This window comes from Equus asinus, chromosome 9 (assembly GCF_041296235.1).
Source record: "Equus asinus isolate D_3611 breed Donkey chromosome 9, EquAss-T2T_v2, whole genome shotgun sequence".
Taxonomy (NCBI): Eukaryota; Metazoa; Chordata; class Mammalia; order Perissodactyla; family Equidae; genus Equus; species Equus asinus.
This window is the reverse complement of record NC_091798.1, coordinates 40397871-40425241: the sequence shown is the minus strand read 5'-3', so window position 1 is coordinate 40425241 and position 27371 is coordinate 40397871. Positions and strand designations below refer to the sequence as shown.

At 38.9% G+C, this 27371-nt stretch overlaps 2 protein-coding genes and 1 long non-coding RNA gene across 13 annotated transcripts in view; 1 reads left to right on the top strand and 2 right to left on the bottom strand.

The window, feature by feature from the left end:
* Positions 1–3025, bottom strand: LOC106839228 (uncharacterized). Its single transcript, XR_001400065.3, has 3 exons — positions 2743–3025; positions 2196–2335; positions 1–1203 (listed from the first exon to the last, which is right to left on the bottom strand). It is a non-coding gene; the product is annotated as an uncharacterized lncRNA (long non-coding RNA).
* PAIP2 (poly(A) binding protein interacting protein 2) lies at positions 2416–23903 on the top strand. 4 transcript variants are annotated; one of them, XM_070518169.1, is made up of 5 exons: positions 2468–2598; positions 13833–13899; positions 17593–17756; positions 20139–20318; positions 22886–23903. In XM_070518169.1, exons 3-5 carry the CDS (start codon positions 17619–17621, stop codon positions 22940–22942), a joined length of 375 nt encoding a protein of 124 aa, XP_070374270.1. In that variant the 5' UTR covers positions 2468–2598; positions 13833–13899; positions 17593–17618; the 3' UTR covers positions 22943–23903. The 4 variants fall into 4 exon arrangements, with proteins under 4 accessions (XP_014709332.1, XP_014709334.1, XP_070374270.1 ...); XM_070518170.1 differs by lacking the exon at positions 2468–2598 and adding an exon at positions 13280–13318; XM_014853846.3 differs by lacking the exon at positions 13833–13899 and having other exon boundaries at positions 2416–2598.
* Positions 21962–27371, bottom strand: part of SLC23A1 (solute carrier family 23 member 1) — a 15623-nt gene continuing 10213 nt past the window's right edge. For 5 of the 8 annotated variants that reach the window (XM_070518148.1, XM_014853844.3, XM_044780570.2 and 2 more), the window contains 2 exons: positions 26004–26270; positions 21962–22389 (listed from right to left, as the gene is read on the bottom strand). In XM_070518148.1, coding sequence (XP_070374249.1) covers positions 26023–26270 — 248 coding nt within the window. In that variant the 3' untranslated portion in view covers positions 21962–22389; positions 26004–26022. Of the gene's footprint in view, positions 22390–23901; positions 25808–26003; positions 26271–27371 lie in introns of those variants that run through there. The other 3 variants (XM_070518147.1, XM_070518151.1, XM_070518149.1) reach the window with 1 other exon arrangement.

The following is a 27371-nucleotide window of genomic DNA, read 5'->3' as shown; positions in this document are numbered from 1 at the left end:
TAGGGATATAGGTTAGATTTTATTTGAGGTGTAACTTTTTTTCCTGTTTACAAATTCAATTCAAGCTTTCATAGAGAGTTCAGACAATATAAAAATCTGTACAGAAGACAGTAAATCATTCAAAATCTGACCACCTAGAGACACTGCTGTTACAGATACTGCTATTCTATCAGATATTTGCATTTATACCCCCACATGCCTGTGTCTATATATATAATTTTAGAAGCTTATATGTGCTGTTTTGCAGCCTGTTTTAAAAAAAGTATCATTCCATAACAATGTACATCTTTTTAATAATGTTTCATTCTGTTACAGTGTAATTCATTTAATTCCCTCCTGATAGGCTTTTAGATTTTTTTTGATTGTTTATAATATAGCTATGAATCTCCTTACATGTTTTTACATATGTCCAATTTCTTTGGGCGGATTCCTATACGTGAAGCGTTTGAATCAGAAGATCGACATTTTACTTTTTGATAAACCTCACGTCTGTAGGAAGATGGTAGTTTAGTGTGGAAGCCTAGTCACAGTCATCTTGGGCCTTCACTACCATCCTCTCTCTTCTGATTCCTACTTCAACCTCCATCTCAAGTTAGGATTGTTACTATCTGAACCAAACAGATGAATTTCTGCAGTATTTTTAAACTGTGGACCTCTAATAGTCCCATTACAGTGGTTGTCCTCCTCATTGGCAAACTGTTGTTAGCCTTTGCTCTTCTGACAGTGTATTCCATTCATACACCATCACCACTACCATCCAGGCATAGGATGAACATCATGAACCCCGTTTTGCAAGTGAGCAGAGGGTCCTTGGAAGGAAGGATATCCAGAGGATACCAGGGAAGTACTCTGGGTCCATTAAGCTTTCTCAACTAAATGGTGAACTCACACTGTGAGCTGGGAATTGAAATCTTTGGGTGGGAAAAACAACAAAAACCTTTGAATAGTTCAGACTAAAATAAACCAGGATTTATCAAAGATGATCTTTCAATATTACCAATATACTCAATTAAGTGATTTGTGTTACTAAGTAACAAGTTCAATTCATCTCATGATTAACTTCTAGAATGTCAGGGTCAACCACATTTTATCTAAACTCCACCTATTTTTATTTTGTCCTCCTCCTGTCCTGTTCATGCCTCTTCCAGCCTCAGGTTGATAGCTTATCTTCCAGGTTCCTTGGATGAATCATACTCCACAGACCTGTAAAACAGCACCATCTCCTTCCAGAGCTGTTTGCTTAGCAGGCAACATAGCCAAACTTTCTCCCAGTTTAGGATCTGTTTCTGCAAATGTGGCGAAAGTTGTTGACCCAGGGCCTATGGCAGAACAACTGTGTTCTTTATTTCTTTGGGGCTTTGGACTGACCCAAAGCAGACCTTCAATGAATGAAATGGCCCTAAAGAGGAGTAGCCCTTTTATGGATTCAAGCCTTCCCACGGAGGGAACTTTTTTTAATGTAGTTTTAGTAGATATTAAAAGCATGTGGTTTTTTAAAGATTCAAATTTTACAAGAGTTAAAAGGTAAATCTCAGTCCCTCATTTTCCTTCTCCAGAGGGAAGAAATTACTAGTTTCTGTGTCCCCTTTCAAATACAGTGCATATATAGTCAAACATCCAAATTTTTTTAAACATACTAAACACTGTACCTTGATTAGTATCACTAAAAATACGTCTTGGGGCTTGCCTATGATGATAGTAAGGAAGCATGGATAAGAGTAATGTATGGGTGACAGTGCATCCAGGATCATGGACTGGGAAATTCTTGGACAATGAGGTCTCACCCTTCTATCTCTGGACAGGGTATTTCCTCTCTTAGCCACAAAAAAGGTTCCATAGGCTGCCTGGGAACCACATATTCATAACTTGCGTCTGTGTGTAAAGGTCTAGCTTCAAAAAGTGTGTGCCTGAACGTGTCTGGGTGCAGGTGCTTGTAGATCAGTTAATATGCTTCTGTTAATTTGTCTTAGTTTATTGTTTCTGTTTATCATGTTTCTGCGTCAGGATCTCTGGATGTGACCCGGTGCATGTCACTGTTAGTGTGCAATGTGTATCACGTTTGCTGTATGTTTCTGGGCGTGTGAGTGCGCTGTCATTATGTAGATGTTTCTGTTCGGTGTCAGTGCGTTTGAAGTAATGGTAGCAGTCCGTAAGAGTCCACGTCCGTGTATCTTGTCAGGGTCTTTTTCACTCACCAGTTCCCCTACTTATGCTTCCCATCATTCTTGAAGGATGGGGGGGTGTGGGGACACTGGCCGGACCCGACTCAGGACTCCCAGCATAGTGTACCGTCCCGGCCAGGGTACGCAGGAAAGCCCGTTGCGCACGCACATTCCTGCAGCGTGGGAGACAGAGAAATTTGGGCTGGCGCGTTCTCTCGCGCGCTCTCTCGTGGCCTCAGAGGGCAGCGCTGACAGAACGTGAGGGCGGGGCCAACGGCGGCGGAAGTGAAGTCACTTCCGGGCTAGGGTGTTTGTTTGGACTGGAGAAGGGAGGCGGCGGGCGAAGCGCGCGTCGAGCGGGGGAGCGGCGCTGCCTGTGGAGATCCGCGGAGGCCGACCGGATTCGTTGGCTGCCGTCCCCGCTGCCGTGCACTGGGTGAGGGCTTCCCTCGGGCGGAGCGACGAGAAGGGTGCGGCGGCCCTGGCGGTCGAGGGACAGCACCTCGGCGACGACTGAGGGGCCTAGCGGGTCCCCCGGTTGTTGGCCACCAAGCCCCGTATGGCCTCCGGTGTTCCTTACCCCTTTCAGGCGAGTCTGAAGGATGAGCTTGGACCGACTTCGTCTTTTTCTTCTCTGAGAAATGGCCGTCGCTCCTTTTTCTCATTGTCATTATTATTTATGATTTGGATCTCGCAGCTCTCTATCCGGGTCCTCGGTGGCGCGCGAGGGTTGCCGGGAAAGCACTTTCTCGCGTCTCCCCCCTCCCTCCAGTCCCTTCAACCCCCGCTCTGGTACCCTGTTTCCCCTGCCCCCCACGGCCACCTCGGCAACAAAGCTCATTGTTTCTCCCCACTTTACGCCTGCGCGTCGCCACGCGCAGCCCCTACTTGCTGCGCGTGCGCGCTCCTCCCGAAGCTGGGGTGGGGAAAGAGAAAGGGGCGGAGGGACTGGCGGGCTGGCGAGCGTCCGAGGGGAGCGTTCTGCAACCGTCCACGGGCCTGTATCTTTCTGATCCCCTTTCTCCCTTTTCTTGGCCCTCACCTACCCCTTATTTTTAGTTGTGTTGTATCCCATGTTCTGGATAGGAGGGCCTTGAGGGTACTGGGAACCCCTGCTCCAGGAGGGTTTTGAGCCAGATGAATTTTAAGGGCCCATCCAGTTCACATTCTTTGATTCTAGGCCTCCTAATCTCTCTCTGCTTACTCCCCACCATCCCCAAAAGTATATGGCTTGTGGTGAAGTTTGTTTTTTCAAAACATTTGTTGAAGCAGCCAGCAGTGGTGTTTTCTAGTGACTCCAAAAAGGCCTTTTCTGCTTCCTTTTGTTGTCTTGTTTCCCCTAATTCCGCAGCCCCATCGCCCCACAGAATCCGCACACTCTGGAAAGAATTCGGCTTCCAATCTGCCGTGGGAGAAGGTCTAACAGCTGACAGCTTTTGACATTTGTTTCAACAGAGGACACATTTCCATTTTGCATGTGCTGGCTGATAACTGTCTTGTACTCTGGGGGCATGATTTCTCACAAACTGCATTCAAGCAGTTAACCAGGTTTTGGTTTGCACTTTCATTAAATTGCCTTTGGAATTTCATCTGCTGCAGGTTATGTTTGCAAATAAGAGAAGGGTTTCCATAAGGAATTTTAATGAGATTCCCAGTGTGTGCTGTTTTTTGCTTCTGTTTCCGTTTTGAGAGAGAGGATATTTGGCACGAATTAGCCTTTTTATGCCACTTGTTAATTGTGAACTTGAACAAAAGTTAGTTTTTTCTCACAAATAAGTGTCTGTGACAAAGATAGGTAACTTTCCAAAAATTACACCTTTTTCTCTGTTTCCTGAAGGGAAGGGGGTTAGGCACTGTAAACTCTCTGTAATGGTTAAAGGCTTGGGAGCTTGGATGATTTTATTATAGTATATATTACATATTGCTCCTTGAGAGCTCAAATTGAGGTAGGTAATCCCTGCCCTCTTTGGGACAAACTTTATAGTAGGCTTTTCCTTCAGTAAGAACTCTGCATCTTCTTCAGGTTTATCCCTTTACAACTCTAGAGAGGGAGGCTCCAGTTTTAATGAAAACATAAACATTTATAAAATGTCCACTGTTAGCACAGGAATTCATGGATATTGTGGGAGGTGGAAAATAAGACCTCTGCTCCCCCCCTTTTGTGGTTTTACATATTCTTGTAATTTACAAACTTTTTTCTTTCTTTCTTTCTTTTTTGGTGAGTAAGATTGGCCCTGAGCTAACATCTCTTGCTAGTCTTCCTCTTTTTGCTTGAGGAGAATTGTCCCTAAGCTAAGATCTTTGCCACTCTTCCGATATTTTGTATGTGGGACACTGCCACAGCATAGCTTCATGAGTGGTGTGTAGGTCCACACCCAGATCCAAACCTGCAAACCCTGGGCTGCCGAAGCGGAGCATGCACACTTAACCACTACGCCACTAGGCTGGCCCCAACAAACTATTTTCATATTCATTATAATAACTTGTGAAATAGGCACCGCAAGTTTTATATCGCCCATTTTGAAATTGAGGAAATAAAAGCTTGAGAGATTTATTAGGCACATACTTCTGTAGCACTTAGTAATTCCAGGCATTGTTCTAAATGCTTTTACAAGTATTTAATCTTCACCATCTCTAGGTGGTACTACTGTAAAATGAAGATAACAGATGGCAGATGTGAAGTAACTTGCCCAGTGTTACACAGCTAGTAAGAGCTGGAGTTCAAATCCCAAGTAGTCCAGAGATTATGTGCTCTTAACCATTATCTTATGCTGCCTGTGATTTAATGATGAATTCAAGGTCTTGTAGGTGGTTTGTGGTATATCTGGGATTCGAACCCAGTCCAGGATTAGAATTGTCCAAGTTATTGCCTTTGTGATCAGCAGCACCCTGCCACACAGGTGCATTAATAGTTTGTATTTGATACATCTAAAGTTGAATTCCAATAACTCAATCTTTTCCTTAATTTGCTCATTGTTTAGAGAGGTGCTGTCCAGTAAGGTAGCTACTAAGCACATGTGTCTATCGAGCGCTTGAAATGTGGCAAGTGCAACTGAAGAACTAAATTTTTAATTGTATTGAATTTTAAATTTACATAACCACATGTAGGTCGTCGCTACCACATGGGGTGGTGTGGGTTTAAAGGTTAGAATTGCCTCTTCTAATTTTTTTTATCCGTTTTTATACATAAGGATGGTATTTCTGTATGCTTTAAGCTTTTATCGGTAGAGATGATAGGCAGGGCTGAGCCATCCTTACTCCCACCTAATCACCCTTGTTATACGACAGTTGAGATTAGGGTTATAGTCTGATTGGGGGTTTTCTGTGACATTGTTTCACTCCCACAGGTTTTTGGACCTGTGATTTTTACCTTAGACCTTGCTCAATCAACCTTTAATTGCTCTGTTTAATAAGCACCAAGATAGACAGTACTATTGTGTGCCAGGCTGTCTGCCTAGGTACTGTTATTATTATCCATTTTACAGATGGGGGACCTGAGACACAGAGAGGTTAAATAACTTGCTGATGGTCACACAGCTGGAAAAGCCATCTAGTTCCAGAGCCCGTACTTTTAATCATTACTTTATACTGCCAGTTATTAAAGCAAAAAATTGAATGCTGCTTGGAAACTTCTGGGTGGATAACAGAGGCTGATGCAAAAATTTTTTTCCTCTCACTGCTGAAGAGACAACTAGTGGGTTAAAATTATATACATATGAATAAGGAAAGGTGGTGTCTAGGAGTCAGAAGAGAACTCTGAATTTTGATGAGAATTCTTAAGAGATGAAACTAGGGGGGAGTTTCTAAAACTTAAATGATATCCGTATTTTAAAATTTCATAGAGAATAGAAACAAATGGACACTGCTGGAAACCAGTGTGTGTAAGAGACGTTTCAGGAGGGAAGAAACAACTGAAGATGTGAGTTTGTAGATTGAAAATGCGAGGCATCATTAGTTGGAAAAAACTGCTCTCACCTAACCAGAATCTGGTGAAATTTCTGAATTTAGGTGTTAGGCGCTCATATTAGGCTCTCAGCTAAACAGGATGTTTACAAAAGAAAGAAAATTAGTTTTCTACAACAGTGAAAGCTGGAATATTTGTAGATTATTGACGGAACAGAAGTCTAAATCTGTCCCACTTAATATTGTTCAAATATGAGGGCAAAAGACGTTTTCAGACATCCAGTGACTTAGAAATATATATCCTCAGGTAACTTTTTGAAGAGTAAACCAAAACAAAGATGTCAAGTTAGGGGAATATGATGAATAAAAGACACAATGATAAGCAGTGAATCTAGCAAAATAGAAATAATAATGTGAATTTTAAGGGTTCAATTAAAAATTCTTTAAAAAGATATATACTGTAAGAGAAAAAGTTTTTTTTAAATGATTTTTAAAAATTTTTTAAATTAAAAAGATTTTTAAAAATCATTAAAAATGATTTTAAAGTGAATTTTTTTAGAAGTACTTTTTAAAAATCTGTTTAAAATAGGAAAATAAACATTACAGGAATAGAATGTGAAAAGTAAATATGATGGAAGACATAAAACCAAACATCAGTCATCAAAAATGTTGATTTCCTATCAGACAGAGTCTCACACTGGGTCAAATAATGTTATAGTAGAGGATTTGAATTCACGACTTTCAGAATTTAACAGATCAAGTAAAAAAAATCAACCATATATGTGTGTGTATATATATGTGTGTGTGTGCCTTAGAAATCACACGTTTTTCTCTTTAGGCCCAAGGAGCAGTGTGCAAAAATCATAGTTGTCTGCAAACAAAAATGTAATAAATCCCCAAAAGTGAAGGTTTTTCCGGCTGCATTTTATAACATAATAAAATAAAACTAGAAATCAGGGCGTCAGAACATACCCAAAAGAACCTTAACCACTTGAAAATTAAGAAAATTATTCTTCTGAATAATCTCTGGCTCCTTGTAAATTAAATAATTTGTAATTACCTAAAATTGATAAGAACTATATTCTGTATAAAAACTTCTAGGGAAAATTTATAGATATAAAATTTTTATTAAGTAAAAAGTTGAAAATAAACACGTTTGTCAACTTGAAAAACAAAGCAACAGATTGGCTGAAATTAAGTAGAAAGGAAGGGAAAATAAAGTGAGAAAACTGAAATTAATAAAAATAAGTAGAAAAGATGGATGAAAGCAAAAGCAAGGGTTTTGTTTATTAAAGTTGAAATTTTTAATAGATAATTCATTCACAACTCAAAAGATGCTACAAAAATATCTCTAGCCACCTAGTTCTTCTCTCTGTAGGCAACCAGCATTCTCAGTTGTTTTTTAGCAGCTCTTATTGAACTGTAATTCACATACCATGCAATTCACCCATTTAAAGTGTACAGTAGAGTGGTTTTTAGTATATTCACAGAGTTGTGCATCCATCACCACAATTTTAGAAAGTTTTCGTTACTCCAAAAAGAAACCTTGTACCCCTTAGCTGTCATACAATGTATGGTCCTTTGTGACTGACTTCTTTGACTTAGCATAATGTTTTCAGTGTTCATCCATGATACAGCATATATTAAGTATTTCATTTCTTTTTATTGTTGAATAATATTCTATTATATGGACATACCACATTGTATTTATCCATTTATCAGCTGGTAGACCTTTGCATTTTACTCACTTTTTGGCTATTAATAATACTGCTATGAACTTTTGCGTAGACACTTATTTTCTTTTTCTTTTTTCTAAAGATTTTATTTGTCCTTTTTCTCCCCAAAGTCCCCTGGTACATAGTTGTATATTTTTAGTTGTGGGTCCTTCTAGTTGTGGCATGTGGGATGCCACCTCAGCATGGCCTGATGAGCAGTGCCATGTCCGCACCCAGGATCCAAACTGGCGAAACCCTGGGCCGCCGAAGCAGAGTGCACGAACTTAACCACTCAGCCTCGGGGCCGGCCCTAGACATGTATTTTCATTTCTCTTGGGTATATACCTAGGAGTAGAATTGCTGGGTTATATGGTGATGTTTAATCTTCTGAGGAGCTGCCAGACTGTTTTCCAAAGCAGCTGCACCCTGTTAACATTCCCACCAGCAGTGAATGAGGGCTCCCAATTTCTCCACATTTTCACGGATACTTATTATCTGTCTTTTTTTTTATAGCCATTCTAGTATAAAGTGATATCTTATTGTGGTTTTGATTTGCATTTCTCTGGTGGTTAATGACGTTGAGTGGCTTTTCGATGTGTTTATTGGCCATTTGTATGTTCTTTAGAGAACTGTCTATTCACGTCCCTTGCCCATTTTTATTTTGTTTTTTGGGGGGTTTTTTGAGGAAGATTAGCCCTGAGCTAACATCTACTGCCGATCCTGCTCTTTTTGCTGGGGAAGACTGGCCCTGAGCTAACATCCATGCCTATCTTTCTCTACCTTATATGTGGGATGCCTGCCACAGCATGGTTAGGTCTGCACCAGGATCTGAACCAGTGAACCCCGAGCAGCTGAAGCAGAACATGTGAACTTTGCGCCACTGGCCCAGCCCAGCCCTTTTTTTTTTTTTTTTTTGAGATTGGCACCTGGGCTAACAACTGTTGCCAATCTTTTTTTTTTTTTTTTTCTGCTTTATCTCCCCAAACCCCCTCTGTACACAGTTGTATATCTTAGTTGCCGGTCCTGCTAGTTCTGGGATGTGGGACGCCGCCTCAAGGTGGCCTGACGAGCAGTGCCATGTCCGCACCCAGCATCCGAACCCTGGGCCACCACAGCGGAATGTGCGAACTTAACCACTCAGCCACGGAGCCGGCACCCCCAGCCCATTTTTTAATTGAGTGGTTTGTCTTTTTATTATTAAGTTATAATAGTTCTTTACATATTCTAGATACAAGTCCCTTATCAGATATGATTTGCTTCTCAGTTTCTTTATATCTTTCCAGAGATTCTATGCATTTGGAAACGGTGAACACACAGACACAGATCTTCCTCTTTTACATATGTGAAGAGTTTATTACACTGACCTGCAAATTGCAGAGCCGGATTTTTTTTCCCTAGGATAAATCCCTGGTAGGTCTAAGCGAGGAAAAGAGGAACATATAATCAAATTAAGTATGAAACAGAAGAAATTAGAACAGTTACAGTCTGAAATTTTATAACAAAATTGAAATTTTGGAGAAAATTAAATTTTAGTGAAATATAGATTACCATAATTAACCAGAGAGATAGAAAACCTGAATAGACTAATCATAATAAGAAAAACAAAATTAAAGGTTGTTAAAGATGTACTAGTTTAAAAACTGGTAGTAATTTTAGATTCATTTACCTTCAGGGATCTCATACTTTTTGTTACTCTAATTATTACTGAACATAAGGATGGAAAATTTCTAGTTCATTTATGTTTGAAAGCTCTTTTCTGCAGGGGTCAAGTGTTCTGGGTTTGCAGTTATTTTCTTTCACTGTAGTCTTTTGCTTTTCATTAATGTTGAGAAGCAGCTGATTTTTTCTTGTGACTTTTTTGAAAATAATGTCCTTTTTTTTGTTTTTGCTTTTGAGAATTCTCTTTGATATTCTGCAGTTTGACTATAATGTATCTTGGTTTGTATTTATCTATCTTTCTTTGAGATTCCTGGGCTTCCTAAACATGTTGGTTGATGTCTTTCACCAGATCTCGAATATTCAGATCCTGCCTCTGCCCCACTCTTTTCTTTTCTTCAGGAATTTGGTAGTTCTCATTCTACCCTCTACATTGTTTGAATCCTCTTTTGTATTTTCTGTGTTCTTGTCTTTTTGCTTTTTTTTCTGGATAACTTCTTTTTATCTTCTAGTTCTTCTGTTGTGTCTAATCTGCTGCCAAACCTATTATGCGTTTATTTGTGTTGTGATTTCTGTATATCTAGAAGTTTCATTTGGCTCTTATCCAAATCTACTACGTACTTTTTATACTTTGCTGTTCTCTGAAGATGTTTCAAGCTTGATCTGTATTAATCATTTGTTTTGTCATCTGTGCCACATAATCCCAATATTTGAAGTCTGGTATGGATCTGGTTATGCTTTCTGTAAATTGCACTGCTTCTTGCTCATTGTGGCTTTTTTTTCCTTCTGGATTTGGTTATCTTTCATTGTGTACTGTTCATTGCCCTTGAAAAATTTTTCATGGAGGTCCCCAAGGCCTAGAATAAAGATGAGCTTCCCCCAAGAAGTTTTACATTTGCTTTTACCAGGCACTTGGGAACACTACCAATTCAGGACTGCTTCATACTCAGTTAATGTCTTTGGGTGTTGTGGACCTCCCAGGTGATGAGAATTTATTCCTCCTACCCACAGGAGGACATAGTCATAGTGTCTGTGTTCCCTCCCACCTTTTCCTCTTGATTTGTTTGGTGGGGAGTGGGGTTACTTTTGGTTTACCCTCACCCTAAATGTATAGCCCTTTAGGGTCCCAGCTTAGAGTGGGGAGGATCTCCTATTCATTTTCCCACCTTGACTTCTGTGCCTCTTGCCCCATGAAGCATCCAAGGATTCAACCCAAAGAAGCCTAATGGGCAAAAGCCCTCAGCACAAAGGCAGCTTCAGTGTTTAGGAGTTCCTCGTTTCTCTCTGAATTCCAACTTTACTTTCTTGTCAATACTTTAGTGCTTTTATGGATTTCTCTAAAGATATGTCATCCAACACTTAGTTTTCAGTGGTAGGACTGGTCCAAATAATCTAGCCCACCATTACTGGTAAAAAGAAGTCCAGATTAATTTATGTTTTAAGTAATTAAAACAATTTTGAGTAAATAGATGTACCATCTTCCTGGCCTTCTAGAAGGCTTAATATAAAAATGTTGATCCTGATCAAATTTCAAAATTTAATAAAATTCCAGTCAGACTATTATGAACAAAATGATTCTGAAGTTCATATGAAGAATAGGTGTGCAAGATTTACCCCCTAAAGAAAGAGAGGGAAGGGAGTTATGTTACTAGACATTAAAATTTACTGAAAGGCTCCTGTGATCAAAACAGTAAGATATTGTACTGAAATATTTGAGGATGAAAAGTTGTGATGTCTCCGTAATGTCTGCACTTATCAGATGGTTAAGCAAAGAAAATTATATAGAGAAAACAACTGTGGCAAAATGTTAACAGTTGATCAATCTAGATGAAAGGTAAGAGTGTTCATTGTACTATTACAGCTTTTCTGTAGGTTTACAATTCTTCAAAATAAAAAGTTGAAAAAATGGTATACAATACGCAATTACAGAACAAAGAATCCAGAAAGACAGTATAAGTCGAATTTATGATGAACATGGAATAAAATTTCATTAAATAATGATGGGTGATATATTCATATGGAAAAATACAACTCCACATCATACTCAGAGAATTACACGAATTAAAGCCTTAAATGTAAAAGAAGTGAAACTATAAAAATATTGAGAGAAAATATAAGAAACAATAACCTTAAGGTAGGAAAAGACTTCCTAATTCCTAAGCAAGATAAGCACATCCCAGAAGCTGTAAAGGAAAACAATGAGATTGCATTTTTAGCCCAGCTGATTGCAAAAATAAAATATATTGGGTATATCCAGGACTATTGAGGATACAGAGAAATGGGAGCACTCAATGTATTGTAGAAATGTACGTTATCACAACATTTTTGACAGTCTGTCTTGAAGTTAGAAATAGACACGGCCTTTGACCTAGTTATTCCCACTTACGAGAGTATATCCTACAAAAAACACAAATAGAAAAGGATAGATGTATAAGGGTGATCAAAGCAGTATTGTTAGTAATGCAAAAACTGGGAACGTAAGTGCGCATCTGAGGGGAGTGGCTGAATAATTGGTGCTGCGTCCATTAAAAAGTGAAGTATACCTGTACATGTTGACTAGTAAAGAAATTTCATGTAATATATTTAGCATGATTCTATTAAAATATATAAATCCTTTATGTTTGTTTTTGTATGCAAAGAAAAATGAAAGAATACATACTAAGCTAGTAACATTGATTATTTCTGGGTAGGATTGGAGATGGAGAGGAAAAAGTTACATGTACTTTACACCTGTTTTGTACATCTAAGTTGTATTTTCTTTTTTTTTAAAGTAGTGTGTACTTTTACATACATTTCTTTAACTTTAATGCTTCCTTTTCCAACAAAATATCCTATGTACAAAGACCTGCTATCCAAAATTTTTCAAATGATTACTGAAAACACTGTGAGGTGATACATTACTGTTTTATTTTGTCATTTTCATTTAGAGAAATCTAATTACTTTTATTCTGACGACTGCTAATATATTAAACCACTTGTTCTGAGTATTATGATGATATTTTAAAAATCCTTTGCATGAGATTGAGGCTGAAAAATTATAATCTTTAAATTATATTTTCTGATAATTTTAGGATTTTAAAGTATAATAAACATGGTTTGAAGCAAATAGTGAACATTAAAAAATTGAGGGTAAATTATTGCCTTTTTCAGTTCATTTTCTGCCACTTTTAAAGTGGGTCAGCTTGAATCCTGAGCAAAGATAAGATAGCAACAGAATGGTATGGTTTAATTCCCAGATTGTTTTTTTTGTGCCCTCAAACATCACTCAAGCTAATTAGGTGCTTTTGTTGTATTTCCAGCGTTTCCTCTTAAGTTTTTGTTTTTAGTCTAGAGAAAATCTTTTTCCCCAGCCAAAGGAGACTAACATATATGGATTTGAACTCATTGATTCTTGGAGTCTTTAAGCTGCTTGTTTCTGGCTGCCTCCAAATGGGATGGTAATACACCCCAGCTGTACACCTTTTACTATATACTTTTTAGTTTATTTTCCTAGTGGTTACCCTGGGGAATACAGCTAACATCTTAGTTTGTGACAATCAAGTTTGAACTAATACCTTGAACTAATTCAAGGGTATACGGAAACTTAGTTCCTCTGTAGCTCTTTCCTTCCTCGTGTTATTATCACAAAATACATCTTTATACGTTGTGTGCCCATTAACGTAGACTTAATATTATTATTTTATGCATTTGTCTTTTAAATCGTATAGAGAAAAAGAGGAGTTAAAAGCCAAAAATACATTATTACTGACTTTTGTATTTACTTGTGTAGTTACCTTTACCAGTGTTCTTTATTTCTTTGGATGGATTCAGGTTAACGTCTAGTGTTCTTTTGTTTCAGCCTGAAGGACTCACTTCAGCCTGAAGACTTTCACATGTCTACTGGTGATGAACTCTCACTTTTTCTTTATCTGGGGATGCCTTAATTTTTCCTTCGTTTTTGAAAGATGATTTTGCTGGATATAGAATTCTTGGTTCAAAGTTGTTTTCTTTCAACGCTTTGAACATGTTGCCCTGCTGCCTTCTGGCCTCTGTGGTTTCTGATGTGACATCTGCTGTTAATCTTATTGACAATTCCTTATATGTGACAAGTCATTTCTCATAGTTTTAAAGCTATTCTTAGTATTTGTCCTTGAATAATTTGATTAAAGTGTGTTTATACATGGATCGCTTTGAGTTTATCCTACTTGAAGTTTGTTGAGCTTCTTGGATGTGTAGACTAACAAAAATTTCACCAAGTTTGAGGAATTTGGAACCATTGCTTCTTCAGATATTTTTTGTGACCCCTTCTCCTCTTCTGGGATTCCCATTATACATATGTTGGTACATTTGCTGGTGTCCCACTGGTCTCTGAGGTTCTGTTCATTTTTCTTGATTATTTTCTCTTTCTGCTCCTCAGAGTGAATAATCTCAATTGTTTTACCTTCAAGTTTGCTGATTCTTTATTCTCCCTTCTCAAATCTGCTGTAAGTTCTCTAGTAAATTTTTCATTTCAGTTTTTGTACTTTCCAACTCCAGAATTTGTTTGATTTCTTTTTATAATTTCTCTCTATTGATAATCTCTATTTGATGAGACATCATTCTTTTTTTTTTTTTTTTTTTAGATTTTTTATTTTTTCCTTTTTCTCCCCAAAGCCCCCCGGTACATAGCTGTGTATTCTTCGTTGTGGGTTCTTCTAGTTGTGGCATGTGGGACGCTGCCTCAGCGTGGTCTGATGAGCAGTGCCATGTCCGCGCCCAGGATTCGAACTAACGAAACACTGGGCCGCCTGCTGCGGAGTGCGCGAACTTAACCACTCGGCCACGGGGCCAGCCCCGAGACATCATTCTTATGATTGCCTTTAGTTCTTTGTACATGGTTTCCTTTAGCTCTTTGAATGTATTTTAAATGCTCAATTTAAAGTCTTTCTGTAGTAAGTCCAATGTCTGGGTTTCCTCAGGACAGTTTCTATTAATTTCTTTTTTTCCTGTGTATAGCCTATACCTTATTCTTTGCATGCCTTGTAATTTTAGTCAAAAACTGGACATGTTGAAGATTATACTGTGGCAACTCTGGAAATCAGATTCTCCTCTCTCCCAGGGTTGTTCTGCTTGTTGTAGTTGTTTGTTCATTAACTTTTCTAAACTAATTTTGTAAAATTTTGTATTTGTGTGTGTGTGCTATTGAAGTCTCTATTCCATTAGCTTAGTGGTCAGCTAATTTTTAAAAGAGATTTTCTTCAATACTTGTAAGCAAAAAACAAAACTCTCCCAGTCTTTGCAGATGGGCTCTTGTGTATTTTGAGGCACACCTTCAATACTCAGGCAGTTTACAACTCCATCTTAGCCTTCATTTTATGTGCAGAGCCTGAAGGTCAGCCAGAGGTGAGAGTGTAAGGCCTTCTCAGGTCTTCCCTGATCTGGGAAGGCCATGCCCATGGCCTTCCAGGTTCCCCAGAATATGCAGGAGCTTTTCAAAGCCCTTACTCCCAAAGCATCTCCTTCACCAGCCTTTCCTCCCAGGTTTTTTTTTGCTTTGGCTTATTTGCCCCAGCTGTTGTTTCTTGCCCTAAGCCACATTGGCTGCTGCATTTGCGTTTAACTGTTTTCAACAGATGCCAATCAGATACTTTAAAAAAGTAAATTTTTTGGTATTTGAACTGTATAGTCAGTTTTCAAAAATAGCAAAACAAAGGATGCACTTTGGTCCAAGAAGGGTCAAGAACAGGTCATAGAAGAAAATTAAAAATCTTATACATTACCTTATAACACCTTGCATCAATAATTGTAGGTCTGTGAGCGTTCTGAAAGTACGTGATCCTTACTCCTCTGGCTTTCACTTGGTTGGCTGTAGCTAGAATTCTGGTCAGCAGTTGTTCCTTCCCTCAGCTATTAAGGTATAAGATTAATGCCCAGGCTCCAGTTCATTTTTATTGGTTTTAATTACGATTTGTTTGTGAAATATTGCTTGACAAAGTAATTTCATATACTGTCCTTCATAGACTCTTTCACTGGGATCTATACCAAAGCCACACGTTGTTTGATGAGGTGATAATGGGCAAAAAGCTGACCTAGGGCCTTGTCAAATGCAGGGATTGGGCCCTTTTTGCTAAGCACTGTTTAGATTTTGTTACTGGTTGGCATCAAACAAGGAGGAAGGGAATCCCTTGAGATTCCCAGACTATAAAAGTTGCTGAGGCAGATTTTTCATTGTTTATACAAGCTTATGCTCGTAAAATGTGTGGGAAACACTTTTTTCTTAAAAAAGGAAAAAAAAGTTTGCGTTTGTATATAGATATACTTTTGTCACCTGAAGCATATTTAAAAACAAGTTAGAAGTATTTCTAGATGGACATGTCTCACACATACAGTTACTACTAAGCGATTCAATTCCATTTGAATATTGAATATCCTATACTCTGTGCTAAACATTTTTTTTTTGCTGTTTTTAACTAAAGATAAGTTACTTGTTAATATTGTAGTCTTCTGAAAGGTAGGATTTAATGGGTACAAGTTGGGGTGGGCTACATGTTGGGAAAATAATAAGAAAAAGCTGTTAAAAATTGGTATCTTTGAACATAGTTTAATGATCAGTTCATTCACTGAGTAAATGAAGTTCCTCCCAGTTGCAAAACAGAATTGACCCATGCTATTCATAATATTTGAGGCTAATCTAAAATGTAATTCATTTAAAGATAAGCATATAAATGTTTGGTCGCCTGTCATAAAAGAATGAGTAATTTTCTTTAGAGGAATTGATCGTTAGTGAAAACTTGTTATCAAAATAAAGGGTTTTATTTCATCCAAGATTAATGATAAATAAAAGTATCCAAGATATCCATTGCCTGTTTTCTGTCTTGTCTGCTTTCACAGTGCCTCAATTTCTAACCCAAATTATGTTTTCGTTCTACCCACACCCTGGCACATAAATCTCAGGCTGTCTCTGCCTCTTTTTCATATACATACAACGATAATTAGGGCAGAAGTTCTCAGTAACTTTTAGTTGAAACTAACAACTAAAAATGTCACCACTGTGATGCTATTGTCATTAGTATTCAGTATTTGAGAAAATACATATGTGTGTTGGAATAGGACCCCCTACCACAACTTAGAGAGTAAATTTGTATTATATGAACAGCTCTGAATTTTTATTATGCTTATGTCTTCTTAAGGATAAGTCCATCAAAGGAATTTAAAGGTCCAGGCAACACAGCAAATTTTCCCCTGAACCTTAACCCAAGGAAAAAAACTCTCTCTAATAGGAGGTTTTAGTTTTAGTGTTTTATTTGATTATGATAACTTTGGAGTAACAAGGCCTGAAGAGGTTTTGTTTTTTGTTTTTTGTTTTTTTAAACTCTGTCCTCAGGTATGCCGTTTCCTTCCTTTGGCACAAATCACACTACTGTTTGAATTTATGTACAAGTGACTCTTTTATGTAAACCCATTTTTAGCAATTTTAGACTTAATAAATTGGTAGAATATTGTAGAATCTGAAACTATGCTTTTAGCCTGCAGTATGTCAATTAGGTTAGATCATGTTATCATTTATTGAGCAGAGTGTAAGAAACCAGACCTACTGTATTAGATACTACGTTTATTCACATAAAAAGAGATTAGGTGCCTGAAACTCATTGTACAGTGGGGAAATCCAGGCATGGAGGAACTTGACACAGACCTAGAGATAAAGCAAATCGAGAATGGACTATAAAGTCGAGAGATTCAGAGCTATAACCTGGGACTGAGGAACTAAGAGATTATTAGAAGTTTGTTAGTTTTCACTTTTGGTCTCTGGGCTTTTTAATATCAGTTTTAAAAAGTAGAATTTGCTTTTCATTGTCACTTGGTGACTTAATTCTTCCAGATCATGCTTGTTTTATAAAGCAAGAGATAACCAATACGAAAAATTTGGCTGGTTTAGGGATTCCATTTAAGGAATTGGTTACCTTCATCAACTGTTATCAGAAAACTTCAGATGAATTTAGGCTGTTCTCAGCTGTTTCTTAAACATTAAAATTATTTGGGGAAAAAAATGAAGCTTTCCAATTGTTCAGTTTATCATGTGCATTAATATATTGTGTGCATCTAACACCTAACCATGATGCCTGGTAATAATAGATGCTCACTAAGACTGTGAAAGGATTATTAACTGACTAAATTAACTGTGTTGTTTTTCTTTTAAGGTTAAAAACGACAACTAACGTCAACCATGAAAGATCCAAGTCGCAGCAGTACTAGCCCAAGCATCATCAATGAAGATGTGATAATTAACGGTCATTCTCATGAAGATGACAATCCATTTGCAGAGTACATGTGGATGGAAAATGAAGAGGAATTCAACAGACAAGTTAGTTTTGTGTAGAAACATGCTCTTTTTCGTAGCCCATGACAGTCATCAAATAATATAATTGTACTTGTCCCTGAAGCCAGGCAGCCCTCGTGGTCTAGTGGTTAAGATTCGGTGCCCTTACCACCATGGCCCGGGTTTGTTTCCCCATCAGGGAACCACACCACTTGTCTGCTGGTTGTCGTACTGTGGCAGCTGTGTGTTGCTGTGATGCTGAAAGCTATGCCACCTGTATTTCAAATACCAGCAGGGTCAACCATGGTGGACAGGTTTCAGCGGAGCATCCATGCTAAGACAGACTAGGAAGAAGGACCTGGTCACCCACTTCCAAAAACATTGGCCATGAATAGCAGCGGAACATTGTCTAATACAGCGCCAGAAGGTGAGAGGATGGCGCAAAAAAAAAAAAAAGATCAGGCAGGGTTCAGCTCTGCTGTACACAGGGTTGCCAGGAATTGGAATCACCTTGACTCAAGGGCACTAACAACAAAAAACTTGTCCCTGAAATGTTTTTTATCTGGTGCCTTACATATGAAATATATGGACTTATGTGCCACCACTCCTGTTTTATTTGGATGGTGATTACTATCAGGTTTAACTGCTGATTAAAACAACTCAGGGAGCTTTTTTCAAGGTCCCACCCCACCCCAGAGATTTCTGATTCAGGAGGACTAGGGTGGAGCCTGGGAAACTTGTTTTTTTTTTTTTTTTTTTTACTTTTTTTTTTTTTTTATTAATGTTATGATGGATTACAAGCTTGTGAAATTTCAGTTGTACATTTTTGTTAGTCATGTTGTGGGTACACCACTTCCCCCTCCGTGCCCTCCCCCCACCCCCCCTTTTCCCTGGTAACCACCGATCAGATCTCCTTCTCAATATACTAATTTCCACCTATGAGTGGAGTCATATAGAGTTCGTCTTTCTCTGACTGACTTATTTCGCTTAACATAATGCCCTCGAGGTCCATCCACATTGTTGTGAATGGGCCAATTTCGTCTTTTTTTATGGCTGAGTAGTATTCCATTGTGTATATATACCACATCTTCTTTATCCAATCATCAGTTTCTGGGCATGTAGGCTGGTTCCACGTCTTGGCTATTGTAAATAATGCTGCGATGAACATAGGGGTGCAACGGACTCTTGAGATATCTGATATCAGGTTCTTAGGATAGATACCCAGTAATGGGATGGCTGGGTCATAGGGTATTTCTATTTTTAACTTTTTGAGAAATCTCCATACTGTTTTCCATAGTGGCTGTACCAGTTTGCATTCCCACCAACAGTGTATGAGGGTTCCTCTTTCTCCACAACCTCTCCAACATTTGTCGTTCTTGGTTTTGGATGTTTTTGCCAATCTAACGGGGGTAAGGTGATATCTTAGTGTAGTTTTGATTTGCATTTCCCTGATGATTAGCGATGATGAACATCTTTTCATGTGTCTATTGGCCATATTCATATCTTCTTTTGAGAAATGTCTGTTCATGTCCTCTGCCCATTTTTTGATCGGGTTGTTTGTTTTTTTGTTGTTAAGCAGTGTGAGTTCTTTGTATATTATGGAGATTAACCCTTTGTCGGATAAATGGCTTGTAAATATTTTTTCCCAATTAGTGAGCTGTTTTTTTGTTTGGGAAACTTGTTTTTTAAAAGCTTCCAGATGGTTTCAGTGAGCAGTTCATTTTGCAAACCACTGCCTTACACCAATCAGTTCTGTTTCAGTGAAAGTGAAGAGAATTCAGGAATCACGAGCAGACAGGCACAGGTACTAGGGTGCAGAATTGTGCTGTTCTCATTTGATCTAAAAGTTCTCAATATGATCAGCCTGAAAATCTGACACCACTGTTCTCTTTAGAGAACTCTCATACATTGATAAATGTTATCTTTTATTTCCATATTTCTGGCACCTATTCCCATCTTTCATCTAGTTCCTTCCCGATCGTCACTTTGGTATCAGTAGTCAGCTTGATTTTGCCATATCCAATGATGGATGTTCAAGAGAATCAATAGGGGATTTAAAAAAAGGTTTTTTTACCCATGCCCTGACCCTACCCTCTAAAGGTTTTTCGTTGGTCATTGTTAGGTGAGTTTAGGGTTTGTATAAAGTATCACAGGTAATTCTGATGTGCATTCCTCAATGAGAGCACTCCTTTATTTGTTACTTCTTCCCTGACACCCTCAATGGAAAAAAATATTCTGCTAAGACAAGTTAAAGATGTAGCAAAACCCTAAACAGGTCTTATGGTAAACATTTTTATTTCCTTAGTACAGAAGCAGAGGAGGAAGTACGACATTGTGTTTTTAAATGGTTTGGTTCAAGGTATTTTAAGCTGTTCCTAGTGATGTCTTACCAAGTGTACTATAAATTATCCTTTATTATAAATCCAGATAGAAGAGGAGTTATGGGAAGAAGAATTTATTGAACGCTGTTTCCAAGAAATGCTGGAAGAGGAAGAAGAACATGAATGGTTTATTCCAGCTCGAGATCTCCCACAAACTATGGACCAAATCCAAGACCAATTTAATGACCTTGTTATCAGTGATGGCTCTTCTCTGGAAGATCTTGTGGTAAAAAGTTATTTTTCATCTTTTTAAAACCTAGCTCATCTTTCCCATAAGTGGAAAAGCCAGCAACCATCTGTTTAAGAAGAGTTCCACATCTCTTCCCCTTCAGAAATTATACTGCTTCTTACTATGGAAGCAGAGGCCTCCCAGTCTCACTTGTGACATGGAGTGACTTCCGGCAACACTCTGGAGCTAGTCTGAGACCACCAACAGACTTCTTGCCACTGCTTTTGGTTTTGATAACTATGTTGCCCTAGGATACTTAAATATCTTAAAGCATTAATCCGAAAGGAGTACACAGTGTGTCCACGTGACTGACCTATACAAAAGTATCTTGATAGGTTTTGCTCTTTAATTTTGTCTTAAACTTTTTGTGAAATTTGCAAATTTTTGTCTGAAAGGTAAAATTTTGGAGATTTTTTTCCTGACCTAGGAATTTTCATTGAGTTACCCTAACTTCATTGAGAACTGCGATTTAATAAGGACTTTTACAAGCTCTTGGCAGAAAAGGAACACAAACCTATTTGCATTTTTAGTCCTTCTCAGTGTCTCATTGCTAGTGTCTCATTTGTAGTAAAAAGTTTTTTCGGAACTTGTGGTAACTAAATGTTAGTACTAGAGTAGAACCTGAGGAGTCCTTCACTAAAATTAAGATAAAGTCAGAATGTTAACCTTTCTGTCCATACTGACAGTCTCTAGTTGCTTCTACAAGATAGTTCTCTGCAATTTACCCACTACACTCTGAAGTATTTCTTGCAGTTGTCTTCTGTTCATTGTGTAGTGATTTCCTAACCTGGCTATACATCATAATTACTTTGAAGCATTAAAAACAAAAATAAGTTCTTCACCTATATCCGAGACCTGCAGAATCAATCGCCTAGGCATGTTAACTTTTAAAAAACACTCTAGAGGATTTATTATTCAGCCGGTGTGCGCTGTCAGGCATTTGGAAACCATTCTTTTAAAGGGCTGCATAGAGAACGCTGAATTTTACATTGTGGTATAGCCTTTGTTGCTGTAAATGACAGTAACCCAGTTGAGCAGATGTGTAATCTGAATAGTCTGTTGGGATATGCTTGCTTATGGCTACATTAATCACTCCACACATGATCCTGGTTTCCCTGATGAGTAAAGCCCTTTGCAGGGCATAATGTGTAACTTTAATCTGGACCCCGAGGGCCGGCCAGGTGGGGCAGTGGTTAAGTTCGCACATTCCACTTCGGCGGCCCAGTGTTCTCCGGTTTGGATCCTGGGTGCGGACATGGCACCGCTTGTCAAGCCATTCTGTGGTAGGCATCCCACAGGTAAAGTAGAGGAAGATGGGCATGGATGTTAGCTCAGGGCCAGTCTTCCTCAGCAAAAAGAGGATTGGTGGCAGATGTTAGCTCAGGGCTAGTCTTCCTCAAAAATAAGAATCTGGACCCAGTATAATTCCATTGTATAGAAACTGGTTTGTTCAACTCAGTCTGTTTGAGATTACTTGAATTCCTTCCCTTTCTTTTGTAGCTGCCAAAAGATTGCACATTCAGGAACAGTGCATTTTTATTTAAACCTGACACTTTTAAAGTTTAGATATATTTCCCTTGAGAGAGGGGAGAATATGTCCTGTCCAAGGAAATAATTGTGTATAAATTATGAAGCTAAAATTAAATTATTGCTCCAACATGTTTAATATGCTTTGGTCTTGAAGTATGTGACATAGAAGGGTCAGATTCAATCTGAAAGCCTGCCAGCATGCCTACATTTCAGGCCCTGGAGTCTGTCCTGGTTTCTTTTCATTTTTACAAAGTTGCATTCCAGGATGTGGTAGAGGAAAATTTCTAGCTATTCACTATTGCTGACACGTCTGCTTAGGAAAGTAAAGATTTAGAGACAGAGAATAATGGTGGCACAAGTCTTTGAGGGTCTTAGAGATTTTGGCCCATTCTTCCCTTTTTTTGAAAAACTGATGCAAAAACGTAGTCCCAGAGAGAGTGACTTATCCAGGCTTACATAGGAAGTTAGGGGCTGGGTTTCCGACTTAGGTCTTCTGACTCCCCATGTAGTTTTCTTTTCCTGTTATATACCGTGCTTCCTGTAGGAATTAGAATACAGAAACTGTCGAAGGACAACTCCATATTTTCAATGAGTATCATAAAGTAAAATTAATTCGTAAATAGTTCCCCAGTCACTTTAATCATTTCCACACTTGTTTAAAATTTTTGCATAGTATGAAACTGTTTAAAGAAAGTCAAATATCATAATTAAATGAACAGAATCCTCTGTTCTGTGATACTCCTTTAGTTTATGTGAAGTTAGTGGATTTCTAGTTACACTTAAGCAAATTTAATTTCAATTTCTACTTTCTCTTAAGAAAGTTGATAAAATTTGACACATATATATAGCTTACATCTGGTTCCTCCTCTCCCTGCCATATATTTTTTGGGTTAAGTTTAACCTTACAATCTGAGTTCCTGTGTTTGTCTTATATTTTTTGGAAGATGTTTTTGCATGTGGATCTGAGTTGAATGCTTCTGAGTATCTGAAGCCATCTGTTAATGAACTTGCTTTTTTATGTGCTTATTTTCCAGGTCAAGAGCAATCTGAACCCAAATGCAAAGGAGTTTGTTCCTGGGGTGAAGTACTAAAATATTTGAGTAGACGGGGCCCTCTTTTGGTGGATGTAGCACAATTTCCACACTGTGAAGGCAGTATTAGAAGACTTAATTGTAAAAGCTCTCTCTTGTCACTGTGTTACACTTATGCATTGCCAAAGTTTTGTTAGTCTTGCATGCTTAATAAAAGTGCTGAGACTGTTATTAAGTAAAAAGCTGTCAAACATTTACTGAAAATAGAATTGGCCCCATGACTTGATGTGAAGACAGCGAGGAAAGAAGCACCAGTCAAGTTGTGATAAAGCACCACATTAAATGACCTCTAAATCTTAGTGAATTGTCTTTTTTAGACTAAACTGGTCCCTTATGGTTAACTAACACTTGTTAATGTCTAAACTTTTTTTAAATGAGTAAATTAAGTTTTAGTTGCTAAGCGGACTTCTCAGTTAAGACTTAAATTTGCATTTGTCCCATCAAAAAGAATCTCCTTTTTCTGAAGAAGGCTTGTTAGTTAATTTGAAATAATTCATTACAGACAAGTATGTCTTTGGTTACTGAGGTTACAAGGTAGTGATCAGATGAGAACTAGTTCTGGCTTTTATGGTATGTTATCATGTAAGAAATCTGAATTCTCCTAATGTTACATCTGAGGAAGTATGTGATTTGTGAATTGCATCTTCTTCGAAGGAGTCACTATTGTAGCTATGCCTGAGTGAAGTCTAACATTTGACCAACCCATAATCCAGTTGAACAAAGAAATTGTGACATATGATTTGAGTGGTGCTTTTCCTTGCTTTGTTAACCATCACTACAATAGTCTACAGCACAACTTTTCTTTTAACAAAGCTAGAACAGTTTTGGCTTCTTAAACTTCATATTTGGGTAGGTTAAGCTGCCATACGTGTTCAGTGTGAATAGTGTTTAAGTTGAAAATATTGTAAAAAAATTATATTTTTTCAAAAATATTTAAAAAAATAAATAATAGTAGAACTGAGCTGATGGTTGTGTTTATTGGTGCTGGATTACAGACTCTCCAGTGGGGATACTCACTTTAGTATGGGCTCAGTACCTTACTACAACCCTGCTGGCAAGATATGCTGAGAGGGCAGGCTTTATTAGATTCCATGGTGTCAAGTATGTTATGCAAGTATCTGTCCAAAATACACTAGTAAAATAAACCCCAAAGCCCCTTCCATAACCCACCTTGAGTGCCTCTGGCTGCATTGTCAGGGCAGTTGTGGATATCCATGTTAAGAAACTTTTTCTCTGACCAATATAATGATAACCTTACTCTAGTATAACCTCCATTGGCTTCTGCCATTAACAAGCCATTGCTGGTCTTAATTGGGCTGGTTTGCTGTTTTGATTCACCTTGACCTCTTTTCCCTCTCACAAACTTATTTATAATGTGTTTGTGACTAGTCTTTATTTGGTATAGGCTGTCAACCAACTAGCCAGTTCCTGGTTCCACATACAGTTCTGCCTCATGGCCCTCACTTAGTTGTTGATAATGTCTTCTGTACTTTTCTTGAGCTTGTTAGTCTCAAGAAGATTAAGAAAGCCATGTAGTCAGTTCTGGCTGACATTGTCCCTAGGTCCTTTGATGTAAGCACCTGTGTCCCAGTGTTTTTTAAAAGCCACCTTAACAAACTAATAAACAGGTAGATTTATTAAGAAACTCTGAGGCTGAGATGACCCTGCTTGGCTCTCTTTCTTTTTGGAGCTGTGATATAACCAGTTCCCTCTGTTCTCTAACAACTCAGTACCACAAGTGGCACAGCAGACTGCCACATATCTGAAGCTCACAGATCCTTTCTCTCTGAGCTCACACAGGGGCAAATGAATGAGTTCATTTCCACATACTGTCAAATTATCAGTGCAGTATAATCGGAGATTATAAACTTGAATTAGGCATTGTAACCTAATGATTAAGAGCAAGACTAGCCAGACTTCTGGATGTGGATCCAGTCATCGTGGGCAAGTCACTTAACCTTTCTGTGCCTTAGTTTCCACCTCTTTAAAATGGTAATATTAACAGTATCCATCTCAGGATTGTGTAATTAGTTCATATACATCAAGCGCTTAAGACAGTCCCTGGCACATAGGAAGTTCTAAGTGACTGTTGTTATTACTATTAAGGAGTCATCTAGGCTGAGTTCTCATTTTGTTGGAAATTGTCTGTCTGAGGGAACATGCACCCACATTAAAACTACGTTGGTATTTAACTAGAGAGCCAGGCATCTGCCTTACAAGTAGAGATGGAAAGGTGCAGAGCATCAGCTACTCTTTTTGAAGCCCTTGGGATGGATAGATGACCCTATCAGGACCTATATGGCATAGTTTTAGGGTAACTGAAGTTCTATTTTCATGGGAATTTTATTTTATTACCACTATTGAAACAAGGCAGCTTATATGAGGAGATTTTTCCTGTTCTTGTGTCAATATTTGTCAACCTTTTCCATGTCATAAAGTGATATTTGTTTAGTATACTTGAGTGCAAGGATGGGGCTGCCTGTGGCTGGAGTTTATGGCTCATGAGCTCCAGCTGACCCAGTTTCTGCTCAGATACCCAGAAGGCTGAAGCGATCAATATTTCAGCACACTTGGAACCTCTTAATGGCCCGCACCAGTTGGGAAGTTCCACTCTCACTAAAATGGCTAAGGAATTCCACCTGAAATCCATATATTGACTTTTCACCCAGTCTACCTTCCCTTTAGGACAGTCAAATAGGTCACAAAAGTGGAAACTGAGTAGTTTAGTTTTTCTTTGGTAAAAGCATAAAGATGATGGGGCTGGCCCGGTGGCGCAGCAGTTAAGTTCGCACATTCCGCTTCGGCTGCCCAGGGTTCGCTGATTCGGATCCCGGGTGCGGACATAGCACCTCTTGGCAAGCCATGCTGTGGCAGGCGTCCCACATATAAAATAGAGGAAGGTGGGCACGGATGTTAGCTCAGGGCCAGTCTTCCTCAGCAAAAAGAGGAGGATTGGCAGCAGATGTTAGCTCAGGGCTAATCTTCCTCAAAACAAAAAGCATAAAGATGTTGTGATTTTTCAACCCCCCCACAAAAGTCATAGACTAAACACACATCCTACCTTTCCTAGGAGTAATTTTTCAGACCTTGGTGCACACAGACCCAGTTTCTGTATTTTCTGGAGTGTCTTCTGGAACTGGAAGCTGGCCTTTTGACCTTGAAGAAAATCCTTTGAAGACTGGGCAGATAGGAATGTATTTCAGAAAGGCAATCCTTTTTACCATGCTCATTCCAAAGGGGAAGTCATAGCTCTTGAGGCTGGTAGATGTTTCACTGTTCGCATGGGCCCCAGCTTTCCACTGTATCAGACCTCGTTCCTCTGGGCTCCCTGGAAAAGGGTGGTAGGGTCACTTACCAGGGCTGGCAACTCTCTACTACCTCCCCATAAGCTAGCCCTGAGGCAAACTTCTGGAATCAAGTGTCTTGATTCTGAAATATCTTCTGGTCCTAAAAAGCTGTTGAATCCATGATTTCTCAGCTCGTAAACTGGCCTGAGATCTAGGGAACCTTAAAGGATACTGGTTATAATTAGCATTTATTGCATATCTACAGTGTGCCAGGCTCTGTGCTAAGTGCTTTAATTTCATTTTCTCCTTCAAAACACCTGTGAGAGGTCTATAGGCACTATTCTATAAAATTTTATGATGAAACAGAAATTTTGAGTAATTAACCTACATCTTGAGTGTGGAGCTAATGTGTGCTGGGCCCATGGGGACCAAATAGTGCCCAGACTTTGCTGTGGGGGCAGAGAAGTATATTTAGAAACACTATATTAATATTCAATATTATGATTCCAAGTTTGGAAAATAAACTCATTTTTATAATACCTGAGAAATTCAAACTAAGAAAATCTTTGGTGGTGGTAGTGATAGACACGAGATTTATTTTTACAACTAGGGAAATTCTCCCTTAGGAGATTGGGGAGGGGGGCATGAGATCTCTGAGGTTTTCACAAGAGGGTTGGGGTTGACGAAGACTGACATACCGTAAATCTAGTAGAAAGAGTGAGATTTCCACGTGTTGGCAGCCCAGGCTGACAACCCCATGAGTAATGCAAACAAAATGTATCCCAAAATCTCAAGAGTAGAGGGCCCTGAGAGAGGGCTGGGGTCCTCAGGGAAGACTACCTGGAGGAGGCACTATCTGAGCTGGGCGGGCTGCACAAAGAGCACAGGTGAGCAGAGGAGGGGGAAGAGCTGTAGGTGTGGCACAGGACTGTGGTGTCTGATCACCCTGCCCCCCTCATACAACAGCCAGCCCAGAGCTCCCTCGCCTACCCTCCACATCCCTACCTGCAGACCCTCTCTGGTGCTTCTCCAAGTCCCTTCCATTCTCCTAGGCCCCATCTAGTCTCATCCAGGAAGCCCCCTAGGTGACTCCAGCCCGGGCTAATTGACCTTATTGCTCTAAATTGCTTTAAACCCTGTTT

Bases quoted from the DNA above. Each gene is read 5' to 3' on its own strand.
- PAIP2 (XM_014853846.3), top strand. From the start codon at position 17,619: ATGAAAGATCCAAGTCGCAGCAGTACTAGCCCAAGCATCATCAATGAA. The intron at 17,757-20,138 runs GTTAGTTTTGTG...TTATAAATCCAG, and splicing joins AAGAGGAATTCAACAGACAA to ATAGAAGAGGAGTTATGGGA. The intron at 20,319-22,885 runs GTAAAAAGTTAT...CTTATTTTCCAG, and splicing joins CTTCTCTGGAAGATCTTGTG to GTCAAGAGCAATCTGAACCC.